Raw genomic sequence first — 23,377 nt, forward strand, 5'->3', positions numbered from 1 at the left:
TGTACCGTTTGATTCTCTCAGCAGGACATGTTATTGCATGATGTCATTCAGAGACTTTAAGTTCAGGAAGAGAAAAACTCAAAGGTGTTGAGTCACAGTTCAAGGTTTTTGTTTATTTTAAAGTCATTTTCAATTGTCTTCTTAAAACATATCCCTAATCATTTCATACTATTTTGTATATTTATTCTGCTACATATATATATGTATATATGTAATATTAAATATTATTATAAAAATATTCAATACAGATACACAGCAAGGCTGTTATAGTGTATATATATATATGTATATATATATACATATATATATATATATATATACAGTATGTATATATATATATATATATATGTATATATTTTTTATATTTGGCTCTTTCAGGACCTTATAAATAGAACAATCATAAATAAATATAAAGCTGTGTATTTTCTCGAACGTTCCACACTTGCCAAAAGTTCCTGAATAAACATAATGTTTCATCATCATCATAAAAACTTCAAAGCTTCCAAAAATACCAGCAAAACGATCTTTGAAATTCATCTACAGTCAAACACAGGGAAAAGTGATAACGCAGGGTTTTATTTTAGTACTTTAAACCATTGTCACCTTCTCTGTTTATTAATACATTTGATATTTGCATTCATTTTTTTACTTTTTACTTCCTCTTGTTTTTCCCCATCATTTGTATCTGCCTTCAACACACGCGGTCCTGATCAACCTAGCTTGAAAATTATTTTGCATGTAATAAATACATTTATATATTTCTTTTAAATGAGCTGACTCTGTTGGAAACATCTCCCTCTCTTTTATTTGAATTTGATTTTATGATGCTTCAGATACAAATAAATATAAACAATGTATTAAAATATATATAAAAAACAAACAAAAAAATCCCCAATTAACTTCCTTATTGGGATGCAGAGATGAAAGACAAATAGTTTTTATTGAACTTTTATTTTATTTTACCAGGTGACCTTGTCTGATAATTAATTTGTGGTTGTTAATTAATTATCTTATTTTTTAAACAATTTTACTTAGACTTTACTTAATAAAGAATACATTTTGAAAATTAAAATTTGAAAAACAATGCAATAATATCATAAATAAGGATGATTAAAATAAGTTGTGTTTTTAAGAGTGTGCACAACAGACTAGACAGAATATTTTGGTTGTATTTAATAGAAATAATAATAATAATAATAATAATAATAATCCAAATAAATAACAGAGCCCACAGTTTGTCACAGTGTTGATTTTACTGCTTCACATTTTTACAGCATCAATGTATCAAATCCTGAAGTTATGAGGAGCACAATAAAGACACTGTTTTACCTGTGACTTTACTGTCTGTCTGTGTGTGTGTTGTGTGTGTGTACATACAGTGTGTGTGTGTGTGTGTGTGTGTGTACTCAGGCCTGGCCGCTCCAACAGCAGTTGGCTGCTGAGCAGAAGGTGACAGTGTTTGTCTGCACTAACTGCCACTGATAAGTATCTGCTGAAATCCTGACAGTCCCATGTCCAGAGTGTGAGATTTAACATGTCAGCAGAGGCAAGTGGACTGTTGACACACACACACACACACACACACACACACACACACACACAGTGAGATGATTGAGTTTAATCTTTAGTTAATAATTTAATAATTTTAAAAAGTGAATCTCTTCTTCACAAAATGACCTGAAGTTCATTTAACAAAAATATTTTTAATATTAGATATTTTATAAGAAATACATTTTAAACTAAATCTATAGGAAAAATAAAAACATATATTGATTAAACTGCTGTATTTGTGGTTTATAGTTTTAAATTTAAAAACCTGAAATGACGTCACACACAAAAAAATCCCGTTACTGTAAGGACTTATAGTCAGGCCTAGTATTTGATGTAAATTTCGGACACAAAAATTAATTTTTACTATCTCCTTGCGAACATTTCAGAGTGAAATCTGGAAAAACTTCAGCAGGGAATAAACACATTTTACACAAAAGGTTTCAGTCTTATAAAGTTTATTGACATGAAAAAAAAAAACATTTGGGTAATGTTTAAATACTCTACAGAATAAAGTTATTAAACATGCACATAAAATATAATGTACATAAATATTTAATGGAGGAAAAAAAAAATTCCAGCTTTTCTATTTTTGGATGCAGTGCCTGTGTCTTTAAGTCTTTGTTTGACCCCGAAAACCTGAAACAACAAAGTCCTGTGTCTGAGACCGACCTGCCAGTTAGCAGTGCAAGAACAGAACGGACACTGAAACTAATGGAATGCTCGACTCATGGCAGGAGCAGGTCTTTTCAGTATAGCCTCCACAGAGAAGGACAGAGACTCGCTGGAGGCCATCTTGGTCCCCACGGGTTTGGTCAGAAAGTCTTTGGCGTACCTGTCGGTTATTTTCACCGCCTGGACGTCTTTGATGGAACCTTCCCTGAACTTGCGTGCTGCCTCCTCTATGAGCTCTTTGCAGTGCGGAGGCCTGAGCTCTGCCCGGGACTGAAAGGAGTTGAGTTTCATGGAAAGCTTAGCACTGTCCTTGTTAAATTTGTTCAAGACGTGGATGGAGTTTGGGGAATTAGCGTTGGTGGGGAAGGGTTGTCCGAAGCTTCTCTTCGGAGGAGAGAACGCGGAGCACTCCCTCTGCCCCCCGTGGGCGAGGGTTTTAGGGTCAGGCTGCTGGGATGAGTCCTGCAGCCCGGCAGCCCGGGAGCCTTCCAGTTTCGCCGTCAGGGCAGCCACAGCCTCCTGCTCTGGGAGCTGGCTCTCCACGGGCATGACTTTGGGCTCCCACACAGCTCCAGGCTTCATGTTCTGCACGGCCGTGGCGTTGAACAGACACTGCTGATACAGCAGGGCGTCACCCAGGTTGGCTGCACCGCGGGGCCACATCAGCGGGGGAGGTGCGGCTGCGGCGGGTAGTGGCGGTGCGTGGTAGCCACGCTGACGTTGGAGGAGATGAGCTCCACGTTGGCCGAGCCGGCTGGATACTGCATGGACAGGTCCAGGCAGTTGGGCCCGATGAAGCCGCACAGCTCTTTGGGCTGCGGCTCCACCTGAGCTGCGGGCGAGTAGCCCGTCTTGTAGGAGTTGTACTCGGCCGCGTGGTGGACCATGCTGTTGGGGAAGATGAGGGAAGCCGTGGCCGTCTGGCTGTTCTCCATCAGCTCCCGTTCCTTGTACTCCCGCTCTAACATGATGGTCTCCAGCTCCTTGTCGGCGAAGGCTCTCCTCTTCCTCATGCGGTCGCTCAGAGGTGGCGGGAGAGATGGGTTGGCGGCCAGGAATGGATCAGACTGGACCGGGCGATATCCTGTCATCAGAGGAATAGCCGTTTAATACAACTGATAGTTTCATTTGTGATGTAAAAGAGTTAAGTCATGCCACACGTATGCTGTAAATGGAGTTAGGTGACCTTGAACATGCTTAAAGGTTAAATATATCAGTGCTTACAGTTGTTAGAAAGTCCTTCACTGTTAAGAGGAAGAGGAAGTTAAAGACAAGAGAGGAAAAGAAGTGTTCAGTGGATTTTAGACAGTGGAAAAAATAGAAATGCAAGAGAAGAAAATTCTTAAATGAAAGAAAAATGAAAAGAAAAATATTTATATATATTATTATTATTATTATGTATTATTACTTTATTATATATTTTATCAGGATTATTGTCTCATTACCTTCCAGGATGCTCTTGGCCAGCATGGTGGACGGACGGATGTGTCTCTGATATATCGTTCTCCTCTCTGCTGGAATCTGTTTACCTGATATTCCCTTCTTATCCTGAAACAGAGAAATAAAAAAACAAAAGTGGTTAAAGATGTGCTTTTACAACAGTTTACCTAATCCTTCAATGAGATCTGATCTGTCACGGTTGCAGTCAGAGTTTTAACTATCTCTGGAGGCGGGGGAGGTGCGGCTGCGGCGGGTAGTGGCGGTGCTTGGTAGCCACGCTGACGTTGGAGGAGATGAGCTCCACGTTGGCCGAGCCGGCTGGATACTGCATGGACAGGTCCAGGCAGTTGGGCCCGATGAAGCCGCACAGCTCTTTGGGCTGCGGCTCCACCTGAGCTGCGGGCGAGTAGCCCGTCTTGTAGGAGTTGTACTCGGCCGCGTGGTGGACCATGCTGTTGGGGAAGATGAGGGAAGCCGTGGCCGTCTGGCTGTTCTCCATCAGCTCCCGTTCCTTGTACTCCCGCTCTAACATGATGGTCTCCAGCTCCTTGTCGGCGAAGGCTCTCCTCTTCCTCATGCGGTCGCTCAGAGGTGGCGGGAGAGATGGGTTGGCGGCCAGGAATGGATCAGACTGGACCGGGCGATATCCTGTCATCAGAGGAATAGCCGTTTAATACAACTGATAGTTTCATTTGTGATGTAAAAGAGTTAAGTCATGCCACACGTATGCTGTAAATGGAGTTAGGTGACCTTGAACATGCTTAAAGGTTAAATATATCAGTGCTTACAGTTGTTAGAAAGTCCTTCACTGTTAAGAGGAAGAGGAAGTTAAAGACAAGAGAGGAAAAGAAGTGTTCAGTGGATTTTAGACAGTGGAAAAAATAGAAATGCAAGAGAAGAAAATTCTTAAATGAAAGAAAAATGAAAAGAAAAATATTTATATATATTATTATTATTATTATGTATTATTACTTTATTATATATTTTATCAGGATTATTGTCTCATTACCTTCCAGGATGCTCTTGGCCAGCATGGTGGACGGACGGATGTGTCTCTGATATATCGTTCTCCTCTCTGCTGGAATCTGTTTACCTGATATTCCCTTCTTATCCTGAAACAGAGAAATAAAAAAACAAAAGTGGTTAAAGATGTGCTTTTACAACAGTTTACCTAATCCTTCAATGAGATCTGATCTGTCACGGTTGCAGTCAGAGTTTTAACTATCTCTGGAGAGTAAAATGCATCACTTCAGTTGTCAGAATACATACAAAAGTGTATATATTTCATAATGGAATAGATTGCACATAAAAACTCAACACATAAATAACAAACTATCCAAAAAAACACACAGTGACAAATGTTAACCCTTGACTAATAACATCATGTCATCATGTCTAATTTAAGGTGGTGTTAAATGTCAGGAGAGGAGCGAACCATCACTGCGATCATCAGAATCCAAAATCTAACAACAAATCGTCCTAAGACTCAGTGAAACTATCCCAAAAAATAAATACATTTTTCCCTCCTGGTCCTGAACGTCACACCAGTCCTGACCAAGTAAACTAGGGCGCATGTAAACCCAAATACATAAATAATACATGTAAACTACTGCTCCAGGAACAGCGTTAATCAAACCCTGGTGTGTTTTTTTCTCACAGTGATTCTGGACACTGCGAGAGCACGCAGTCGTTTCTGCTCCAAGAGACTCAGTGATGTTGTTTCCTCAGAAGTGGAAACACTTGTTTTACATAACACATCTCAAATGGAACGTGCAGAGAATGAAAGGCAGCGTTAACCACAACAGGACAATATTCTGCACAGCTGCAGGTCAGACACTGGCTCTCTGTCAACACTGAGTGTGTGGAAATACACACTCTTTAACTAATACTGTGAAGTTATACAGAATAACATTGAATACTTATTATAAAGTTAAATGTTTATTTATTGTATTTCTAAAGTTCTTCACTCTGTTTCTCGTGGTTTTTTAACTTTTATATTTTTCAATCTTTATTTCTCTCTCTGGGAGCTGCCACAGTTTGTAATAAATACACCGACATCGGAACTGTCTTTTTTTATACAGTAAATGTAACTCTTATACTGAGAAAAAGCAAAGAAAAATGTACTCATTTAAAAGTATTTGCCAGACAAATATATTGCAATATTTTGGTTTCAAGTAAACAGAAAGTGTGCATCGAATAGAGAAAATATAATGTTATTCGTCTTATTGTATTAAGAAAAGGGACAAAGCTCACATTTTTTAAAAACCAAATTGTTCTGACACATTTAAAACATCAACACAACAGAATGAGTTCAGTTTCTAATTGTGTTCACTGGTTTATTTAGTGACGTTTGGTGGTTTGTGAAATATTTTTTAGATTTAAAATAACAGTGAACGTTAAAGATGAAATAAACAAGTTTTATTTTGTTTGATATTCCATATAATTTGACTTAAAACATATTAGGTCAAATGTTCGACCTCCATCTGTCTCGATAACACAGCCTCACCCACAGACTCTCCCGCCTCACCTCGGTAGCTTGTTGCCTCCTCAGCGCCACCTGCGCCGCCATCACCCGCTGCCTCTCCACCACCAGCAGGCAGTTGGCGCACTGACAGTCCCTCCAGCGGCAGAAGCGCTTGTGGCCCTTCAGGCATGACACCACCCCGTGGTTGCGGCAGCGGGCGCACTTCGGGGTCCGGCTCCGCTTCCTCTGGTCCCCGGGACACAGGCCTCCGGAAGCGGGCTTGTCGTCGCCCTTGTGCTCGTCACCCTCGTCCTCTGAGGCGGCAGCGCCGAGCGGAACCGAGTCCGGCCGACTGTAGGAGTCGCTATCAGCGAGACTCTCCACGTCGATTTCAAACTCGCAACCGGTGTTTCCTGCCATGACTGCCCCCAGACCACAGTGCTGAGCCGGCTGTGGATGCTGCTGTAGAAGAACACATCATTTTAACTCCCGTCAGGTTCTGTTGCTTTGGTCCGAGAACAAACCGGTTGTAACTGCTCACAATTTTAATAAATTTAATAAAAATCACAGGAATTCTCTTATTTTTTTAACGACACATAAGTCATACATGTAAAACTATAAAAATAAAATATAAAAAATACATTTTAATTTTATTTATTTATTTTCACGATTCAGTCATACAAGTTAAACTGATGAATCAATATTCCTCTACATTTAAATAATTTGCAATTTTGCCCTTTCACAATAACCATTACTATTTACACTGCATTTTGAGTGTTTGAATGACAATACAGTTTAATCTAGTGTAAAGAAATCATTACTTACTGTTCACCAATAACAATAATAAATATATAGTAAGTGTTTATAAGAAGGTGGGAGATTAATTTCATAATTATCATCTTACGACTAAAAATCACTACTCGATATCAAATGTAAACGTATTTATGCACTTTTTCCCCATTGTTGCCTGTCGATGCCCATTTAACTGGTAAACAACTTTTATTAGTAGCGTAAAAAGAAAACAAAAAGACTTCAACTTACTTGTACAATTGTTTTCGCCTGTCTCGGCTTTGAAGCAGCGAAGAGAAACTGAACAATTCCTCTGTCCAGACTCCAGTTGAAGTTTTTCCTTCTTGATAAATCTGTTAGTTGCACAGATTAACTCTCTTTACTTGACCTCTGTCAGTGTCTGTATCGATGTCAGATCCAGGTTTCTTCTGCTGCTCCCTCTGCTCAGCTTCACTCCTATGAACCTCTGCGCTCCGCGCTCTCTCGCCTCTGATTGGCAGCCGCTGGGCGCGAAGCCACCAATAGGAGTCGGAGCAGTTATTCCGTTCTCCTGCAGGGCAAGTTCTTATCACTTCACCTGAGGAACAAGTTTACTTAACACAGACCGATTTGTCTGGATTTTGTCTGTGTACTAAACAAAAAAAAACAAAAAAAAAAAAAACTCAGCGTTAAATAGATGTAACTGTGACTGGAGGCTGACCTCAACTGTCTCAAAACTGTACATACACTGGTCTAAAATACAAAAAAAAAAAAAAAAGCAAAACAAAAAAATAAGTAAGGAAGCTAGCTGGTATGTTCAGGTGAATTCTATTTTGGCATACAATAATTAACAGAGATTTTTAAAAAAATGTCCATGATCCAAGTATCTTAGCAATTCTATCTGACATGCTGCACTGTCCTTGGTCTGGCCTTCTGTTGGAGACAGCGGTATCATATCATGACACTGACATCTTGTTGTCATGTAAATTATAGTAGATAAAGTTCTTATCAACCATAAATAAATAATGATACAGCAATCTACTGTCATCTTTAAGAACCATGTGATTTTAACTATCAATTAGTGAAAGCTCAATGACAAACAAGTGTCATTTGTTTTGGGGGAAAGAAAAGGGAATGTAGTGACATTGAACGGATGACGAGTAAGAGTACACTTTGTAGAAGGCAGCAACATCTAGTGGTGAAGCTATATGTCAGGGTGGAATACTACAGTATATCTTATTGTCATTGTGTCATATTTATGTCATGCTGTCATTAGGTAACCTTTCGTTATCATAAGGGCTCAAAAGATATTTAGTTTGTCCTGTTAGGGCTCATGTAAAAAAAGTCAAAAGTCAACAAACGAGTAATTTTATTATTAGTAGTAGTACTAGTATGATTATTAAAATAATGATTATAATAATTATTATTATAATTATTATTTTGTCTTAACCGTGAATGTATTATTTTGAATCTCAAGTTATATATTTCAATATTTATTTGTATTTTATTTATTGTATTTTATTATAACACACCAATTCAAGTTAGTTACACCAGATTCTGATTCTCATATAAAGTAAAACAGGCTTTATTTACTCGTGGGTAAACAGGAAGTATGTCTGAGGGCATCTTTACACTTTTTTTTTCCCACATCTGTTTTGGGCTAATTTTTCTGCTTAAATGAATTCATTTACAGGACATAAAACAGACTTTTCCTGATCTTTGAAACCAGTTGTTTCAGGTTCTTTTTTTTTCTTTTTTTCTTTTTTTGAGCCAAAAGTTTCACCCTGTCAATGTTAGAAACATACTGTATGCTGTGACTTTGTGACTGTGGGAAGATCTGGCATCAACAACATTCAAAGGTCCCAGATAAACGTGCAGGTTCTGATGTGTCTTAATGTGGTTCACATGGATCACCGTCCAAACTGGCCTGTGGCACATCAGTCAGGCAGGTGATAATTGAGTCATGCAGGTTGTTACAGTCTGTCCTCTGGGCAGGAGGAGCGCAGCTTGATAAGAATGTTTTCACAACAATCACACCTTTTGTAAAGCACCTTGTCAGCAGGAGAATCCTGCACGAAACAATGAACGAGGCCAGGGTAGGACTGCGCCCTTCACCTTTGTCTCAGAACATCCACACATAACTCTTATTAAAAACACAAAACAAAACATTGTTTATTAATCTATTCCAGATTATTTTCAGGTCAAATAAATGTAACAATCTGGGGTAAATAAAAAAAAGAAATGACACAAATATGCTCAGGGTTTAAAAAGTTGCAAAATTGTGAAATAAGTATTTTAGTCTTATCTTGAATTATTCTTCCTTCTTTGTTAAAACACATTCAAACTTCTGCTTTTCTTACGGTGTTTACACAACAATGAAATCGCTGTGTATAGTTCAACACATTTTTGTAGCATTTCCAGCAACAGTACTATGCTCTGTGGGTCTGACTTCAGTCCAACAATGACAAAAAATAATTAATTAATTAATTATTGTGTCATTAATGTGGCAGCTTAGGTTCATGGGAACTGATGAAACCACAGCACGGTCACGGTTCTTTACACACAACTGACAACAGCCTGAGGAGCTACACCCTCCGTCGTTACCTGCGCTCTTTAAAAGGAAAATACCAGTGAGGATTCATATCTGTCACACAGTACAGTGGGCCTTAAAGATACAAGATTAATCCGTTCTGCAACAGCACTCAAATTTTCCCCATTAAAAACAACTAAAAAAATTAATTTGTTCCGGTCCCTCGTAAATATACTATTAACTGCCCCCAGTATAAACTTCAAAAACATAGATGTAAACAAATACACATTTTATATGTGTGTTATAAACCTTGATAAAATAACCCAGAGAGGGACAGTGAGCGCGACAAATAGAAAAATGGAACTTGGTTGAGCACTTGTAATGTGACGTTTCCTCATATCACATCAAATCAAACAGAACTTGGAAAACTCCACCTCACAGCTGGAATATTTGATGTTTCCTCTTAAGGTTTTTATTCTTTATTCTTTTGACAATTAAACCCACAAAGAAGCCCCTCCCCCACACTTAAAAAAATAATATAGTTTCGACCGGGGATCAAACTGCTGACCTTTCTGCTGTAAGGCAGTAGCATTAACCACTTATACATCAAATGAGGCCATTACAATGTGTTTAGTTTTTCCATTATTATTATGAATCAATAGATAATTCAATCTACATCTTCAATATATGTACATATATAAACACATACATACAAACATACTAGAATTGCTGCTTCTAACCTCGCGGTCACCACTGATCATGTTCGTCATTGATGACTAGCTTTAAAAACGGCGAATAAACATATGTTTCAGTGGGACAATTGAGACGAGGACGCGCGGCTGTTTCATCTCCTTGTGGCTGCAGCTCCTCCTCTAACGGTTTCTCCATGTGTTGGAGGTGAAGACGTTTGTCTTGCAGGTGCAGCTTTATTTGCCACTTCATCTTAATTTATTGCGGGGGTTACGACACGCCACCCTAGGCTGCAGTTTCCACACCAGGAATGCTTTGATCCCACAGGAGCAGCCCTAACCCAGGATCCTCCAGGTGAAATGTGTTGTCTGTGTCCACGGAGGAGCTGAGGAGGTGCTTGAACGGATTTCCATGAGTCATTTAGGATGTCAGGGTCTCTGGAAGGAATTCCAGGTATTCCTGAAGACATAGTGTGTCAGGATCTCCGGGAGTCTTGAGGTTGTTGTTAAAGTGGATTCCTCTACTGTTCCACATGGAGTTCCTTTGGGTTCTCCCTCAGTGATTGGTCGATAAATCACAAACCTCTCTTTTTATCCCGTCATTTATTTAGTTATTGAAGGGGTTAACTGATCTTTAGAAGGGTTTTTGAAGGGATTTCAGGAATCACTGGGGACACTTTTTGTTTGTTTGCAGGAATCCTGGCAGGAAATAAAGTTTTGAAGAATATTGAAAGAATCCTGGTTTTTATAACCTAAACCCCATAGCTAGGGTTTAGGTTATAACAAACTAACTTACATCCAGGTATTTCTGCAGATCATCAATGAAGGTTCAGGTGTTAGCGAGTGGATTTAGCTGTTAGCAGGCGATCAGTGAAATACAAAAGTGTGTATTACCTACTAAATAAATATGAAAAAACGGCAGTACATTTGTTTGCCAATGAGTTAAAAATCCTGCGGTACTTTTCCTTTATAAATGCTGAAGGAGAAATCCTTCTAAAACAGACTTGTACTGGACAGTGTTTGATTGATAACAGGTCAGCCCTGGTGCTTAATGACCACAACCTGGACAAACACACAGACACTTCTTGACACTTTCTCACACAGGGCGTAGTTTACTTTTGCTGCTGATTGAAACAACAGCATCTTGTTGGACGTGTCCCACTGTGTCAGCAGTAAAGTGTAACAGGAGCTGTGTATAGACAGCAGAGCAGTGTGGGATCACTGGGGACCCTGTTATGTTAATTAGCCTCTGATGGAGCAACAACACATGCAGCTGAAGACAAAACCAGCCGGGACAACATTTGTCTCTGTCTGACGGGCCGTGACACCTTGACCTCTGGGTGGATAATGTGCAACAAACAGTAGGAAGTGTCCTTCAGCTGTGGAGGTGTCAGTGGGAGACGATCTATGACACCAACATTTAAAACAACTGATTTTTATCCGTTTTAGATTTAGAAACTTTAAAAATGTATATCTTGAACATGTAATTCAAACGACCTCTAGGGGTTCTGGGGAGGTACTGCAGAGGTGGTAAAAGTTTTTGGATGATTAGACCAGTTTAAATATTTTATTTTGTGGCAAAACAATGAGTTTGATCACAGTGTCTTAATTCACTCATGAAACCGGTTTTAGTTTGGACACGTGGTTGGGCCTCAGTGCTGCCACCATCCTGTAAAATACAGAATCGTCCTTTTGACAATAAAATGTTATGGACCATATTGAACAATGAATGTGATTTTCTAATACACACATCTGTCACACACCCCAACACAACAGCTAACAATAATGTTCAAAATAAGTTGTGGGGGGTTAAGGGGGTGGGGGGGGGGCGCATGGAAGAATGACTGGGGGGCTAAATGCTGAATGACTGAATGTACGTGGATATAATATTCTAGTATTTCTGGGCCCATTATCAGGACACAGGTCAAAATAGTTAAGTATGTTACCATTAGCCTTTTAGCCACCGGCGTTCCCAGCATGCACTGCAACGGTGTTGTCAGAGAACGGGTGCCAAAGTGGGGAAATCCAAAAATGCCACCTCACGGTTGTTGGTGGTTGTGATTTTACGAGGAGAATCCAGCATGCTGCAGGTGCTGCTGGGTTCTAGTGTCCAGTGGTATTGTCTGTTTACAGACAGACATCACTAAAGAGTTGCCCCTTTGACAAAACCCCTGGCCAAGGGGCAACCGCAGCACCTCACTTTTTGCCTAGCAAAGTCAGTAAAAGTCTCGTTGGAGCCCATAAGTCTACGGGGTTTTTTTGTACACATTTTTAGCCGGTCGTTAATCAGACCATCGCTTGCGGAGAAGGAATTAAGAAACTAAGAAAATATTTTTCACCCACGCCAAACCAGTTTTGCCATTTAATGGCGGTTGTTTAAGCGGCGGACCATTGACACACAAATGTACCAGTCACTTGTCTCTCTGATAGTGAAATTTAGAACAACACTTCCACCACCATTAATCCACAACAAATAAGTTGAACGGGAGCAAGAAAAACACATGAAAAAATGTCCGTCCTTGTTCACAGCGGTTCCTTGAGTCAGGCCTATAGTTTTAAACTAGTCCTGCTGATGGTCTTGTTGGAGTGTGCCGGGCTCGAGGCGACATTAAAGGCTCAAATATATTCTACATATGCGGGAAAAAAAGGTAATAAATGAAATTATTTCATTGTGAAATTGAAATTTTTAATGAATCATTGTAGTTATTTAGTGATTGTGGTGTTGAATCATGCCCAAAATGTATTGCTATTATTATTATTGTCTGTTATTTATTTATTATTATTATTATTATCCTTATTATCCATCCATCCATTTTCATCCGCTTATCCATTACTAGGTCGGCAGCAGTCGCCACCCAAACCACACTGCACCGTACCAACCCCTCCGAACCCTCCTGCAGGTGGTGAGTCCACTGGAACATATCAACCTTCCCAACCGGGATTTGATCTTACCCTTGGTTCGAGTTGAACCCTGAGGTTCCACACCAATGACAGACACATTGCCTTTGGGCCAAAGATCCATTATTATTATTATTATTATTATTATTATTGTTATTATAATTGTTGTTGTTGTTGTTGTTGTTGTTGTTGTTCTTACTATTATTGTTACAATAAAAATAAACACAAACATCACTATCATCATAATAATAATTATAATTATAATGTAATTTACTATATAATACTATGTTTATTGAACTAGTAACTTGATATTCTAGTTTTGTCCACTGGGTGTCAGACGAAAGCCTGTGTAGCGCGACAACCTCAAGACTTTTTAAACTGCTGAAAATTTTCGCCAAACTATAAAAGTTAGGGAGAGAAGATCATGCAGTAAATATGGTGTTAGATGAAGAAACGTGGCTTCACTTTCATCAGGTTTTCTGGGTTTGATCGAATGGTCCGTCGATGGCACTAATAAAAAAATAAAACAGAAGAAAATTAACACCTCAGAACAGACAATGTTATTTTCATATTTGAAATATTTTCTTCTTCTTCTTCTTCTGTCTGGTCACTGTGTCTGATTAAAACACGCAATGAAATAAAATGCATTTAAAATTAAAACATTTAAATGTTTTGGTTTTACCACAAGAGGGCAGCATTTGAAAGACTTGAATAGATGATCTCGGTCTCGGCAGCACGTCCTCAGTGACGACAGGTGCCGAAAGCGAAACCAAATCTGTTTTTATTCATGATTAAAACGATAGAAAAGAAAATGTTTTATTTATGTTTGAGCCAAAGAGATGATGACAATACTTTGTTTTAATCTCTTTTTTTACCGTCTATAGACTGAATTCATAAACAATATTAATAGTAGTATTTTATTCTTGTCAACAAAACCAATGCTTGCATATGTTTTTAATTTTTTATTACATATATTTAAATCTAATTTTCACTCATATTTTAATCAATAAATAATACAGGTATGAGGTGATTTATTACACAATACTAATAATATACATAAATTCACATTTAATGAACCTAAAAAATTAAATTAAATTGTGACTAACTTACGTGGTATTGTTAATTTCATCAATAATCTGGGACTAACAATGCCCTGGTTCCCTTTTCACACTTTAAAAATAACGTTTTATGTTTAACGGATCTCATTGGAATAAAAAAAACTGCAAGATTTTTTTTCTTACTAAAATAAGAAGGATATCGATTTTTTTTTTAAAAACAAAACATTTTTTGTATCGCGTGGTCATCGCAGTAACGTATTTAGTATTTTTTCAACAAGGAGCTCGTGTCAAATGATCTGCTGTGACTGAATGACATTAATAATAATAATAATAATAATAATAAACACCAATGACTCTGACAGCACACGTGCTCGTTTAATAATAAATATATTACTTTTTTAAATCATTATTACAGGTGTAAATACGCTGATCATCTGAAGAAAACAGGTTGATCCATTTGGACAACAATATTTATTTGGCTTCCTTTTAACATGCAGGGGGGGGGTTTCAAAATAAATGTCAGTTACATTCATCCGGTTTTTGTTTTGTTTGTTCTTTGTTTGTTTTTTTGTTGTTGTTTTTGGTCAAGTCTCTCTCTTTGTCTCTCTTTCTCGGACACACACACACACACAGTGTATTTCCAGTGTAACACTTTTTTTGGGGGGGCCTCGTCCTCCTAAAACTCATTATTCGTGTGGAGTTTTAGGAGGACGAGTTGTGGATGCGGGAGTCTGAGGAGTCAGACCGCTCCTCGTACTCCTCATCCGGGGAGTAGAGGCTTGGCTTGGGCCCCAGCGTGCAGTTCTCCTCTTGGATGCTGATGCGCGGCTCCTCCGAGGGTCCTCTGGGTGCGAGGATGGGGGAGCTGCGGAACACAGACGCCGCAGGTCCGGCGGGGGTAGCGGGGGGGAATGGAGACACGTACTGGGCTGCGGAGCGGAGCTGGTACTGCTGCTGCAGAGCCATGGTATTCCACAGGGTCACGTCGTTGTGCACGAAAGGACTGGCCTGGCTGCGCGTCAGGGAGTTGCGCAGCATGAGCGGGTAACGGGTGGGCTGTGGGAAGGACGGGTGCTGCAGTGGGACCCCCAGGGGCCCCGTGGGAACCACGCCTGACGCGGCGTCGGAGGTAAAGCGCAGGGACTCGGGCACCCGGAAAGCAGAGCCCACCGACCACTTGGCGGAGGAGGTGACGGGGTGGTAAGAGCCCAGGGTGTGTTCGAACAGGTGTCCGTTTGAGGGCAGAACCAGCGCGTCCGAGTGCGCGTCACTGTGCGTGTGCGCGCCGCCGTCAGCGCTCCGGCTGGACAGGAGCACCTCGATGGCCCCCACCAGGTCCCCGCCGCAGCCTCGGAGGATGAGCTCCAGGACCGGAGGTTTGTGAGCGGGGAAGATCTTCTTGAGGACCTCCAGAGGAGGCCTGTTGGCCCGCAGGCTGAAGGGCAGGTTGATGGACCCGGCCAGGCCCTCGATCAGGACGCTCTGCTCCCCGGAGCTGACGGGATACTTCTGCGGACTGTCACTCTTAGTCTCCTTCTCGGTGCCTCCAGCTTTGGAGACGCTGTATCGGCTCTCCTCAGGTTGGGGGAGGGTCTCTGGAGGCTCCGGGGAGTAGCAGGTGTTTGGTTTGGATCCCTCTGGAGAACTGACGGGTTCTTGCTCCTTCTCACTGGAGCTGCCGCCGTTTTCACCCCCGGACACCTCGTCAGCTGCGTCCTCTGTCGACTCTGGAAAGTTATGGACGACTTTAGGTTCAGTTGATATGAAATTTAAACAATAACAGACTCTAACTTGACTTAATAGATAGTTTAATATATTAATTAGTTATTGTATATTTTGGCTGCTGTGATCTCACAGTACCGAGGTTCAAGAGGTGGCCAGGGTCACCTGGGAGGTCAACTTGCCCTCCCACCCCCATATTGGTGCCCTGACTGCATGAAGAACACAATATTGCCTTTTTAATAAGAACATGTCAAGATCAAAGCCCACAACACGGGTTCAAACTGAAGGTCCGCAGACCCAATCTGGCCCAATCAGGTCATATTTAGGGGACCTGAGAAAACACTTGTTTAAATATTTCAGTATGTGTAACCTCGTCTGTAAGGTTTTAATAAGTGCCTCCAAAATGACTATAGTCAAACTACTGTATACTCTTTTGTTATTTGTTGTGTGCGCCCCCTGCAGGGCAGTGTGCAGATGTTTGGTTTTGTAAAATTCTTGTCTCACATTTACATCCAGCGTTATTAGCGGAATCACCGCGTGTTATAGAACCAACGAAGGACCCTGTTCTGTGACCCCCCACCCCCTCCCAGTCTCCCCCACCCCAGATCAGTGGGCAACACTTTATGTGAAGTTGACCCCAGATGAAATATCGTGATTACAGTGGACTGGGCCCGTCCACTAGAGATGGAAGTCATTTTTAAGTCCACTCAGCACTGACTGCACTCTGACAGGATAGAGTTGAACTTCATTCAATGTATTTAACATTTTACACCACGTCTGTCAAACTGATTTTGGTTCATGGGTCACATACAACCTACTTAGATGTCAAGAGGGCCGGACCAGGGCACAAGTCTATTGGACAGTTATTATTAATAATTCATACGTAATGAAATTGAATATATAATAATTAAATAAATATAATAGTTTTACAAAAGAAATAGCATGATCTGAACATTAAGTATTTGTGTATTCTTTTTATTTTCAAATTTTATCAAGTGGGCAGGATTGAACTGTTTTGGCCCCCGGGCCGTATGTTTAACAACACCAATACAAAAGATTGTATTAAGAAGACTTCTTAATATACTTATGAGTTAATATACTGAATAATATTTCGTTATTTTTTTAAATAATAAATTATTTTCACCAAATGTTTGCGTTTGTTAAGTGTGCACTGTTTTTTTAAACACATTTATACAATAATGTCGTGCTTTAATTTGAGGTCAAATGTGTCGGTCAAGTCTTAGAAATGAAATGGTTCCAAATGTGTTTTTTAAATTAAAATCTGTTGCTGCTGTTGTGAAAGATTTGAAAGTTTCAACGGTCAAAGTCATTATTAATACAATATCAATACAAAATATTTACTAGGGACGTTTTCTCGTCGCTGTCCAGGATGACGATCAACGATTATTCGATTCGATTTGATCCATAGTTTTTTTTTTTAAATTCAGATAAACTTTTGATAAATGAACACTTTAAATAAACAACAGTGAAAACGAATCGACTATTAATTCGTTAATCCACGTCAGAATAAAAAAACATCAACCATTGATGAGTTAGTCACATAACTGGTAATTATAGTTATGAAATAGAATAGAAAACAAACCTGAACAATTCCATTTGATTATAATAATTTATACAATTGTTGAAATAAACCGATCACTAAATTATTACATTAAAATATGCAAAACATGCGACAGACGTATGACAACAAGTCTAATATTCTTCTGTTTTATAAATTATATAACGCTATTATTTTTTATATTAAATTGAGTTAATTTTAGTGTTGTTAGTTTTATTGATATTATTTTAATTTTAAACCGAGTCCTGTTCTACTGTAAGGCTTTCACTTCAAATGTTGAAAAATAGCTATTAATATATTTTAAAAAAGTAATAATTTCTAAAAGAAATAAGTTTTATTTTACAATTTTTTTTTCTCTCTCCAACGATAATGACAAAATTAAGAATATATTTTCGGGAGATTATTTTAAATTAGGCATTATATTTTACAAAAAATACAAAATCATCCTGAAATCATCATCATAACAAATATATATTTATAATAAATGCATAACTGTTACAACAATTTAAGAAGTCTTTGTTTATTTAGTGCACGATTATAAATATAAACAAATCATTTGAATGTGGCTGTAATGTATTATTTTACTTTATTTATTTAATTAAACTGAAATACTCGGGTTACATGTTTTAAAATCATTTTACTTTACTGTCTGAGTATTTTGTATTTGATAATACCTTAATTAATATTTTTATAATATTTGTTTGTTTGTTTTTTAATATAAAAAAGAAGAAGAAAAGAAACGCAGAATATTCTTTCTAACTCTTCGGTTCTACCTGTGCATGTCTGGGCCGTGGCCTGCACCGGCTCCGAGCTGCTCCACCTCAGATCCAGCTCATCTGAACTCCCCGCGGCTCCCTGGGTCCCTTCCCCGGACCCGGTTAGGCCGATGCCGGGCAGCACTCTGAGGGACTCCGGGATGAGGCTCTCCAGGCTCTCGTTAGCCTGCTGCCTCCGCAGCGCCACCTGCGCCGCCATGACCCGCTGGCGCTCGATGATGAGGATGCACTTCTCACAGGTGCAGTCCTTGAAGCGGCAGTAGCGCTTGTGACCCTTCAGCCACGACAGCACTCCGTGGTTCCGGCAGCGGGCGCACTTGGGGGTCCTCTGCAGCGGGGCCCGGGGCTGAGACACGGGAGCCCCCATGTACAGGTAAGGTGAGCCGTAGCCGTTCATGGTGCCAGACGCAGGACTCACAAGTGCATGTGAGGAGAAGCGAGGCGGAGACACGAGTGTTGGTGCTGTGGTCACGGAGACAGAGGTGGAGGCTGCAGCCTGACAGAGGGAGGTGAGGAGGGTGAGGAGGGTGAGGAGGGTGTGTGTTCCCAGCTCCTCTGCTCTGACAGCACTGAGACACATCAGCCTGACGCGCTCTTATGGAGAGGAGTATCCAAAGGCTGAAACTCGCGTCAAAGCGCGTGCACGCTGCCAAAAAAAAAAGCCAGAGAAATTGAAGTGAGAAAAAGAACAAGAACAGGATTAGATAACCTAAGGTTTTCCCTGAGTCCTTTAGAGTTCTTAAGATGAAGATACTGCTCTTCATCAGAAGAACTCAGAAGAGAAAAAAAACCTGTATTAATAATTGGCCAAAAACAGTAGAAATTCCCTGCAGACATCCTTAGATTACTTGTTCATTTTTCTCATTATTAGATGCTGCTGTTGAAACAAGAACATGTAAATGCATTTTAGAACTTTAAAAAAAAAGTTTAAAAAATGCATTTTTTATTAAATTGATATTACATTTAATCATGTGCAAACAGGAAAAATGCCATATGGAAATATGGCATTATGTGTCCTAGCATTATATCTCCAGACCATTCATTCTCATTGTATCATAACTATTATTATTATATATAATAAATTAATTTATTGGAGTCCATGTTGGTATTTTAAACTGTCCTGAATATTTCTGTGCAATTTAAAAAATTCAATCAAGTACATAAATATATATATATAGAATATTACAGCATGGGTTCCCAAAGTGAGGGGTGGGTCCCCAAAAGGGTCGTGTGAGTAGCTTTGAGTTGTCCTCAGGACAGGAAAAGCACTCACTAAGTACACAGACCAGTTCCTGTTCACCAGTCACCCAAGACCCTCAGAAAGGAGTGTGTGATTCATATATTCACTTATATATTTCAATGAGAGCTGTTTGTTTATCTGTCACTCTGTAACTGTAACTGGACGACTGTGAATGGCTTCAGAACAGCCTGGGCTTTTGTTGACATATTTCCTGGAGAACAGCACTCACTCTCTCTCACTCTCTCTCTCACACACACACACACTTAAACCGGTATATAACTGAGATGATTAGGTGTGTGCATGTGTTTAAGGACTTTGGGAACTCTGCGGAGGATGCTGATGTGTCCCTTCTGCTCCTCTAATAGAGGGCATTGAAACATAACACCGGACAAAGCCGGGGCCCAGTTCTGACCATAAAAAAAGGGATTATTCAAGCACATAATGGGATCGGAGTCTGAGCTGCTTCAGTCTGAGAATAAGAGCCCGGTGAACTTCCCCACATGAAGCCGGTCTCCGGGGCTATTATGCTTTTAATTGGAAAATAGCACAGGAAATTTCAAGGTGACTAGAGTGGCTGTGCAGTTTGTGCCGGCCGAGTAGATTTGTGTGGGAGGTGGCGGCTGAACGCATAATAAATTTATTCATGTCGTCTATTGACAAAGAGTAAAACACAGGCTGGAATAAAAGTTTATACTGCTGCCTGCTCTGTCACTGGCACAAGGCCTGCTGGGTTATTTAGACTGAGATGCACCGCATGCTGGGGGAGTGGAGGAACTGTGATCAGGTACATATATATGATGATGATGATGATGATGATGATGATGATGATGGTGGTATTTATAGAAGGCCTAGGTGCTGGATTACAGCTTACATTCACTCTATATTCAGAATTTCTATATTTTTTTGTTTTTAAAATTCAAATTCAAAAGAGTTCAAATTATCCATTGCACTTTTAATCACTTTAAATAAGTTTCCAATTAATGATTCAAACTTACCTCAGTCCACAGTAAGTTTAATCAGGGTGTTAAAGGTGGCGCTCTAACAAAGCTGTTCTCTCCATGGCTGAAACTGTTAAAAAAAAGGGGGGGGGGAATCTGTTAATAAATGTGAAAATAATACAGTATTTTCAGCTGAACCAGTTTTTTCTTTCTCTAGAAGTGATACTATCCATCCATTGCACCAACTAATGGTAATTAAAAAATATTGTTTAGACCAAGCAGGGGTGTCAAACATGCAGTGCGCAGGCCAGAACAGGCCCACAAGAAGGTTCAATCTGGTCGGTGGGAGCAATTAAGAAAAATATAAAATTAACATTTTTTAATGAAATAAACTAGTAAAAATGGCATGTATTTTTATAAATCCATGCCATTATTTAGTTTATAAATATTGCTTAAAGTTGCTCTTTTAAAATGTCACTGCAGCTGATTTGCATTTTAATATTTATATATATTAACTTAACATAGTGTATGTTATATATATTGTTTTTGGTGCTTAAAATTATTTAGATTTATTTTTGCATAATTTGCATAAAAAATATAAATAAAATAAAAATACTTATTTTCTACTTTTGTCAATTAAAGCTGTTTGCTTGAGTTATTTCATGTTCAAAGAACAAAAACTATATATTGCTTGGTCAATACAAAGACAAAAACATGTTTTGTGCAATAACTAATTTGAACTGCAGTGCATTTATACACCACAGAGACCAAAGCCTCAGCGACATCAAACAGTGGCTCAGTGTGTGTAGCGTTAACCACAGAGTGAATGGAGTCGTGCAGTTACTTCACATGCTGTTATTTACACATCTTGAATGTCCTGCTGATCAGAGCAGAGGAAACTGGTCCAGCAGGAGTCCATCAGAGCTGAAGCAGGAGGAGGAGGAGCTGACCTCTGCTGAGTGGGGTTATTATTATCAGACACTGATTGGGGGCGTCGCCTGCACACAGAAGCCCTGTCACAGAAACGCTGATTTAAGCCCCCCCGGGGAGGCGGGACCCTCAGCTCCAGCACAGGAATTAAGGCGGCCTGAATGAGTGACTGGCTGTTTCTCTCAAACATCAGTCAGGTGTCAGGACTCATCCAGCAGAGGGGGAAATGAGGAGAGAGAGAGAGGGAGTGACAATTAGAAAATATGTTTTTATTAAATTTGATTAATTTAATTAAACCAGCAGATCTGCAGTGTGTTTTTACTTAAAAATCAATTACGTTTTGTTCTAATGAAATACAATTTCAGCACAGTACTCCTAATCAATTTATTACATTTCTAAAAAAAAAAAAAAGTGACTTTATAAAGGTATATTGAAGAAAACACAACATAAAATACACTATTGTGTTTGTAATATATATGTAAATATAGAAAATATATTTGTGAAATATATAAACATTTACAGTTTACAAAATATATTGATTTTCTAAAGTATATTTCACAAACATGCATAGTAAAATATGTTATATCTATTGTTTTAAATGTGTATGTTGTAAAATATATTAAATGTAAAAAAATACTTCATGTTAAATATACGGTACTGAACCTGACAGGGTTTGGCTTCACTTCCCTCTCTCTCTGGCCTCGACAGTCAGTTTCTTTCAGTTCTTCTTCGTGTCAGTAGTTATCTTGGAAAATGGCTGTGAATTTGTTCAAAGTTAACATTCAAGCAGATTAAAATAATAGAAAACTTTAAACAATCTTTGATTTCTGTTTAATATGACACTTTTTTTTAACAGATCACCTGCAGTATAGAACAATGGCAACTTGGAAAATACCAGCAGACGGCAGAATCCCTGCAGATGAACACAACAGTATTGGCCTTGAGTGATCAATAAAAAACAAAATGATGTCTTTGTTGTTTCAGACAATGTCTGAATTTATGTATTTTACCTTTTATAAAGAAAAATATTTTAATCAACCTTTTTATAGTACATGTGTAATTATTCAACAGTAAAGATTCACATCAACTGATTGGATAATTAATTTAATACACATGCAAATCTACTTGGAAAAACTGAGATAGAAATCTCCTGAAACGTGGGTCTGCAACCTGTGGCTCCTGGGCCACACGGAGCTCCTTTGTGGTTTGAATGACAGAGGGAATTCAGCCTGACTTAAAAAAAAAAATATTACAACTAATTCGTCAACTTCATCACTACTGTAGATATCTGCACATCCTGCACTGTGAAATGTCATTAAAATGTCAACCAATTTTCTTCCCTAACTGCAAATGTTCAGCTTGAGCAACACCACATCTTGTTACTGTTTTTTTTCTACTCATGATCAAAGGTGTGACGTAAGGATACATTTTTGTCCGAAGTTTGTGCTTCCAGTCTTCAGCTTCAGTTTCCACCGCTGGTCCGAGCGCATCCACCTCCAGACTTTCCGTCTGTGTCAGGCAGCCATCACTCCACCAGGAGACGTCACAGCCAGATCAGTGATGATTTTATCTATTATGGGAGGGAGTGATTCATGGCAGGAGAGAGGCAGCTCAAGGAAAACCAATCCTGTGACACTTTCTCCCCTGCTCTGTAGGACGGCAGCAGCTACAGAAGGACAGGCCGGCGCCTGCCTCTGACAACTGTGATAAAATGGCCTTCCTTAACTAAACTCGTAAAGCACACGGCAATAAAACTCAATCTTCTGTAAAATCCAATTAAGTCATTATCTGACTGATTGTATCTTTAATTGAAAACAGAAGTGACAGTAAATTTCTGTGATATATCAGGATCAATCGATACTGCTGTACAATCTGGTCTCAAGAGGTGATTTATAATGTCAAAGCCGAATAGGTAACTCCACATTCTTCTCTCTAAAACCACTGGTGGATGAAATTAAGAGTAAGTGCGTTTCATAAAAAAAACAAGATGGTCACGTTATTGATTACAACAGATGGGGCTGAATCCAATGAATGTTCCCACGGCGCAGCAGAAAGAAAATACAAGTAATTTTCTTAGTCTGTTTTATATTGTTGTTCCTGGGCTCACATTTACACTCCATCA

The 23,377-nt window shown here is 39.3% G+C and overlaps 2 protein-coding genes across 3 annotated transcripts; both read right to left on the reverse strand.

Annotated features, from left to right (window-relative positions):
* Positions 1 to 2,117: 2,117 nt before the first annotated feature.
* dmrt2a (doublesex and mab-3 related transcription factor 2a) lies at positions 2,118 to 7,377 on the reverse strand. The gene is given in 5 exon segments (XM_008336196.3): positions 2,118 to 2,888; positions 2,891 to 3,307; positions 4,673 to 4,775; positions 6,191 to 6,589; positions 7,169 to 7,377. Coding segments are annotated over 4 exon segments (1,506 nt in total). The 5' UTR covers positions 6,548 to 6,589; positions 7,169 to 7,377; the 3' UTR covers positions 2,118 to 2,259.
* Positions 7,378 to 14,703: 7,326 nt separating this feature from the next.
* Positions 14,704 to 21,520, reverse strand: dmrt3a (doublesex and mab-3 related transcription factor 3a). Of its 2 annotated transcripts, XM_008336194.2 has the most exons (4): positions 21,189 to 21,520; positions 20,383 to 20,455; positions 18,145 to 18,793; positions 14,704 to 15,797 (listed from the first exon to the last, which is right to left on the reverse strand). In XM_008336194.2, exons 3-4 carry the CDS (start codon positions 18,725 to 18,727, stop codon positions 14,773 to 14,775), a joined length of 1,608 nt encoding a protein of 535 aa, XP_008334416.1. In that variant the 5' UTR covers positions 18,728 to 18,793; positions 20,383 to 20,455; positions 21,189 to 21,520; the 3' UTR covers positions 14,704 to 14,772. The 2 variants fall into 2 exon arrangements, with proteins under 2 accessions (XP_008334416.1, XP_024909273.1); XM_025053505.1 differs by lacking the exons at positions 20,383 to 20,455; positions 21,189 to 21,520 and having other exon boundaries at positions 18,145 to 18,970.
* Positions 21,521 to 23,377: the final 1,857 nt, after the last annotated feature.

This window comes from Cynoglossus semilaevis, chromosome Z, assembly GCF_000523025.1.
Source record: "Cynoglossus semilaevis isolate Cse_v1.0 chromosome Z, Cse_v1.0, whole genome shotgun sequence".
Classification (NCBI taxonomy): domain Eukaryota; kingdom Metazoa; phylum Chordata; class Actinopteri; order Pleuronectiformes; family Cynoglossidae; genus Cynoglossus; species Cynoglossus semilaevis.

Bases quoted from the DNA above. Each gene is read 5' to 3' on its own strand.
- dmrt3a (XM_008336194.2), bottom strand. From the start codon at position 18,727: ATGTGTCTCAGTGCTGTCAGAGCAGAGGAGCTGGGAACACACACCCTC. The intron at 15,798-18,144 runs GTAGAACCGAAG...ATAACTTTCCAG, and splicing joins CACGGCCCAGACATGCACAG to AGTCGACAGAGGACGCAGCT.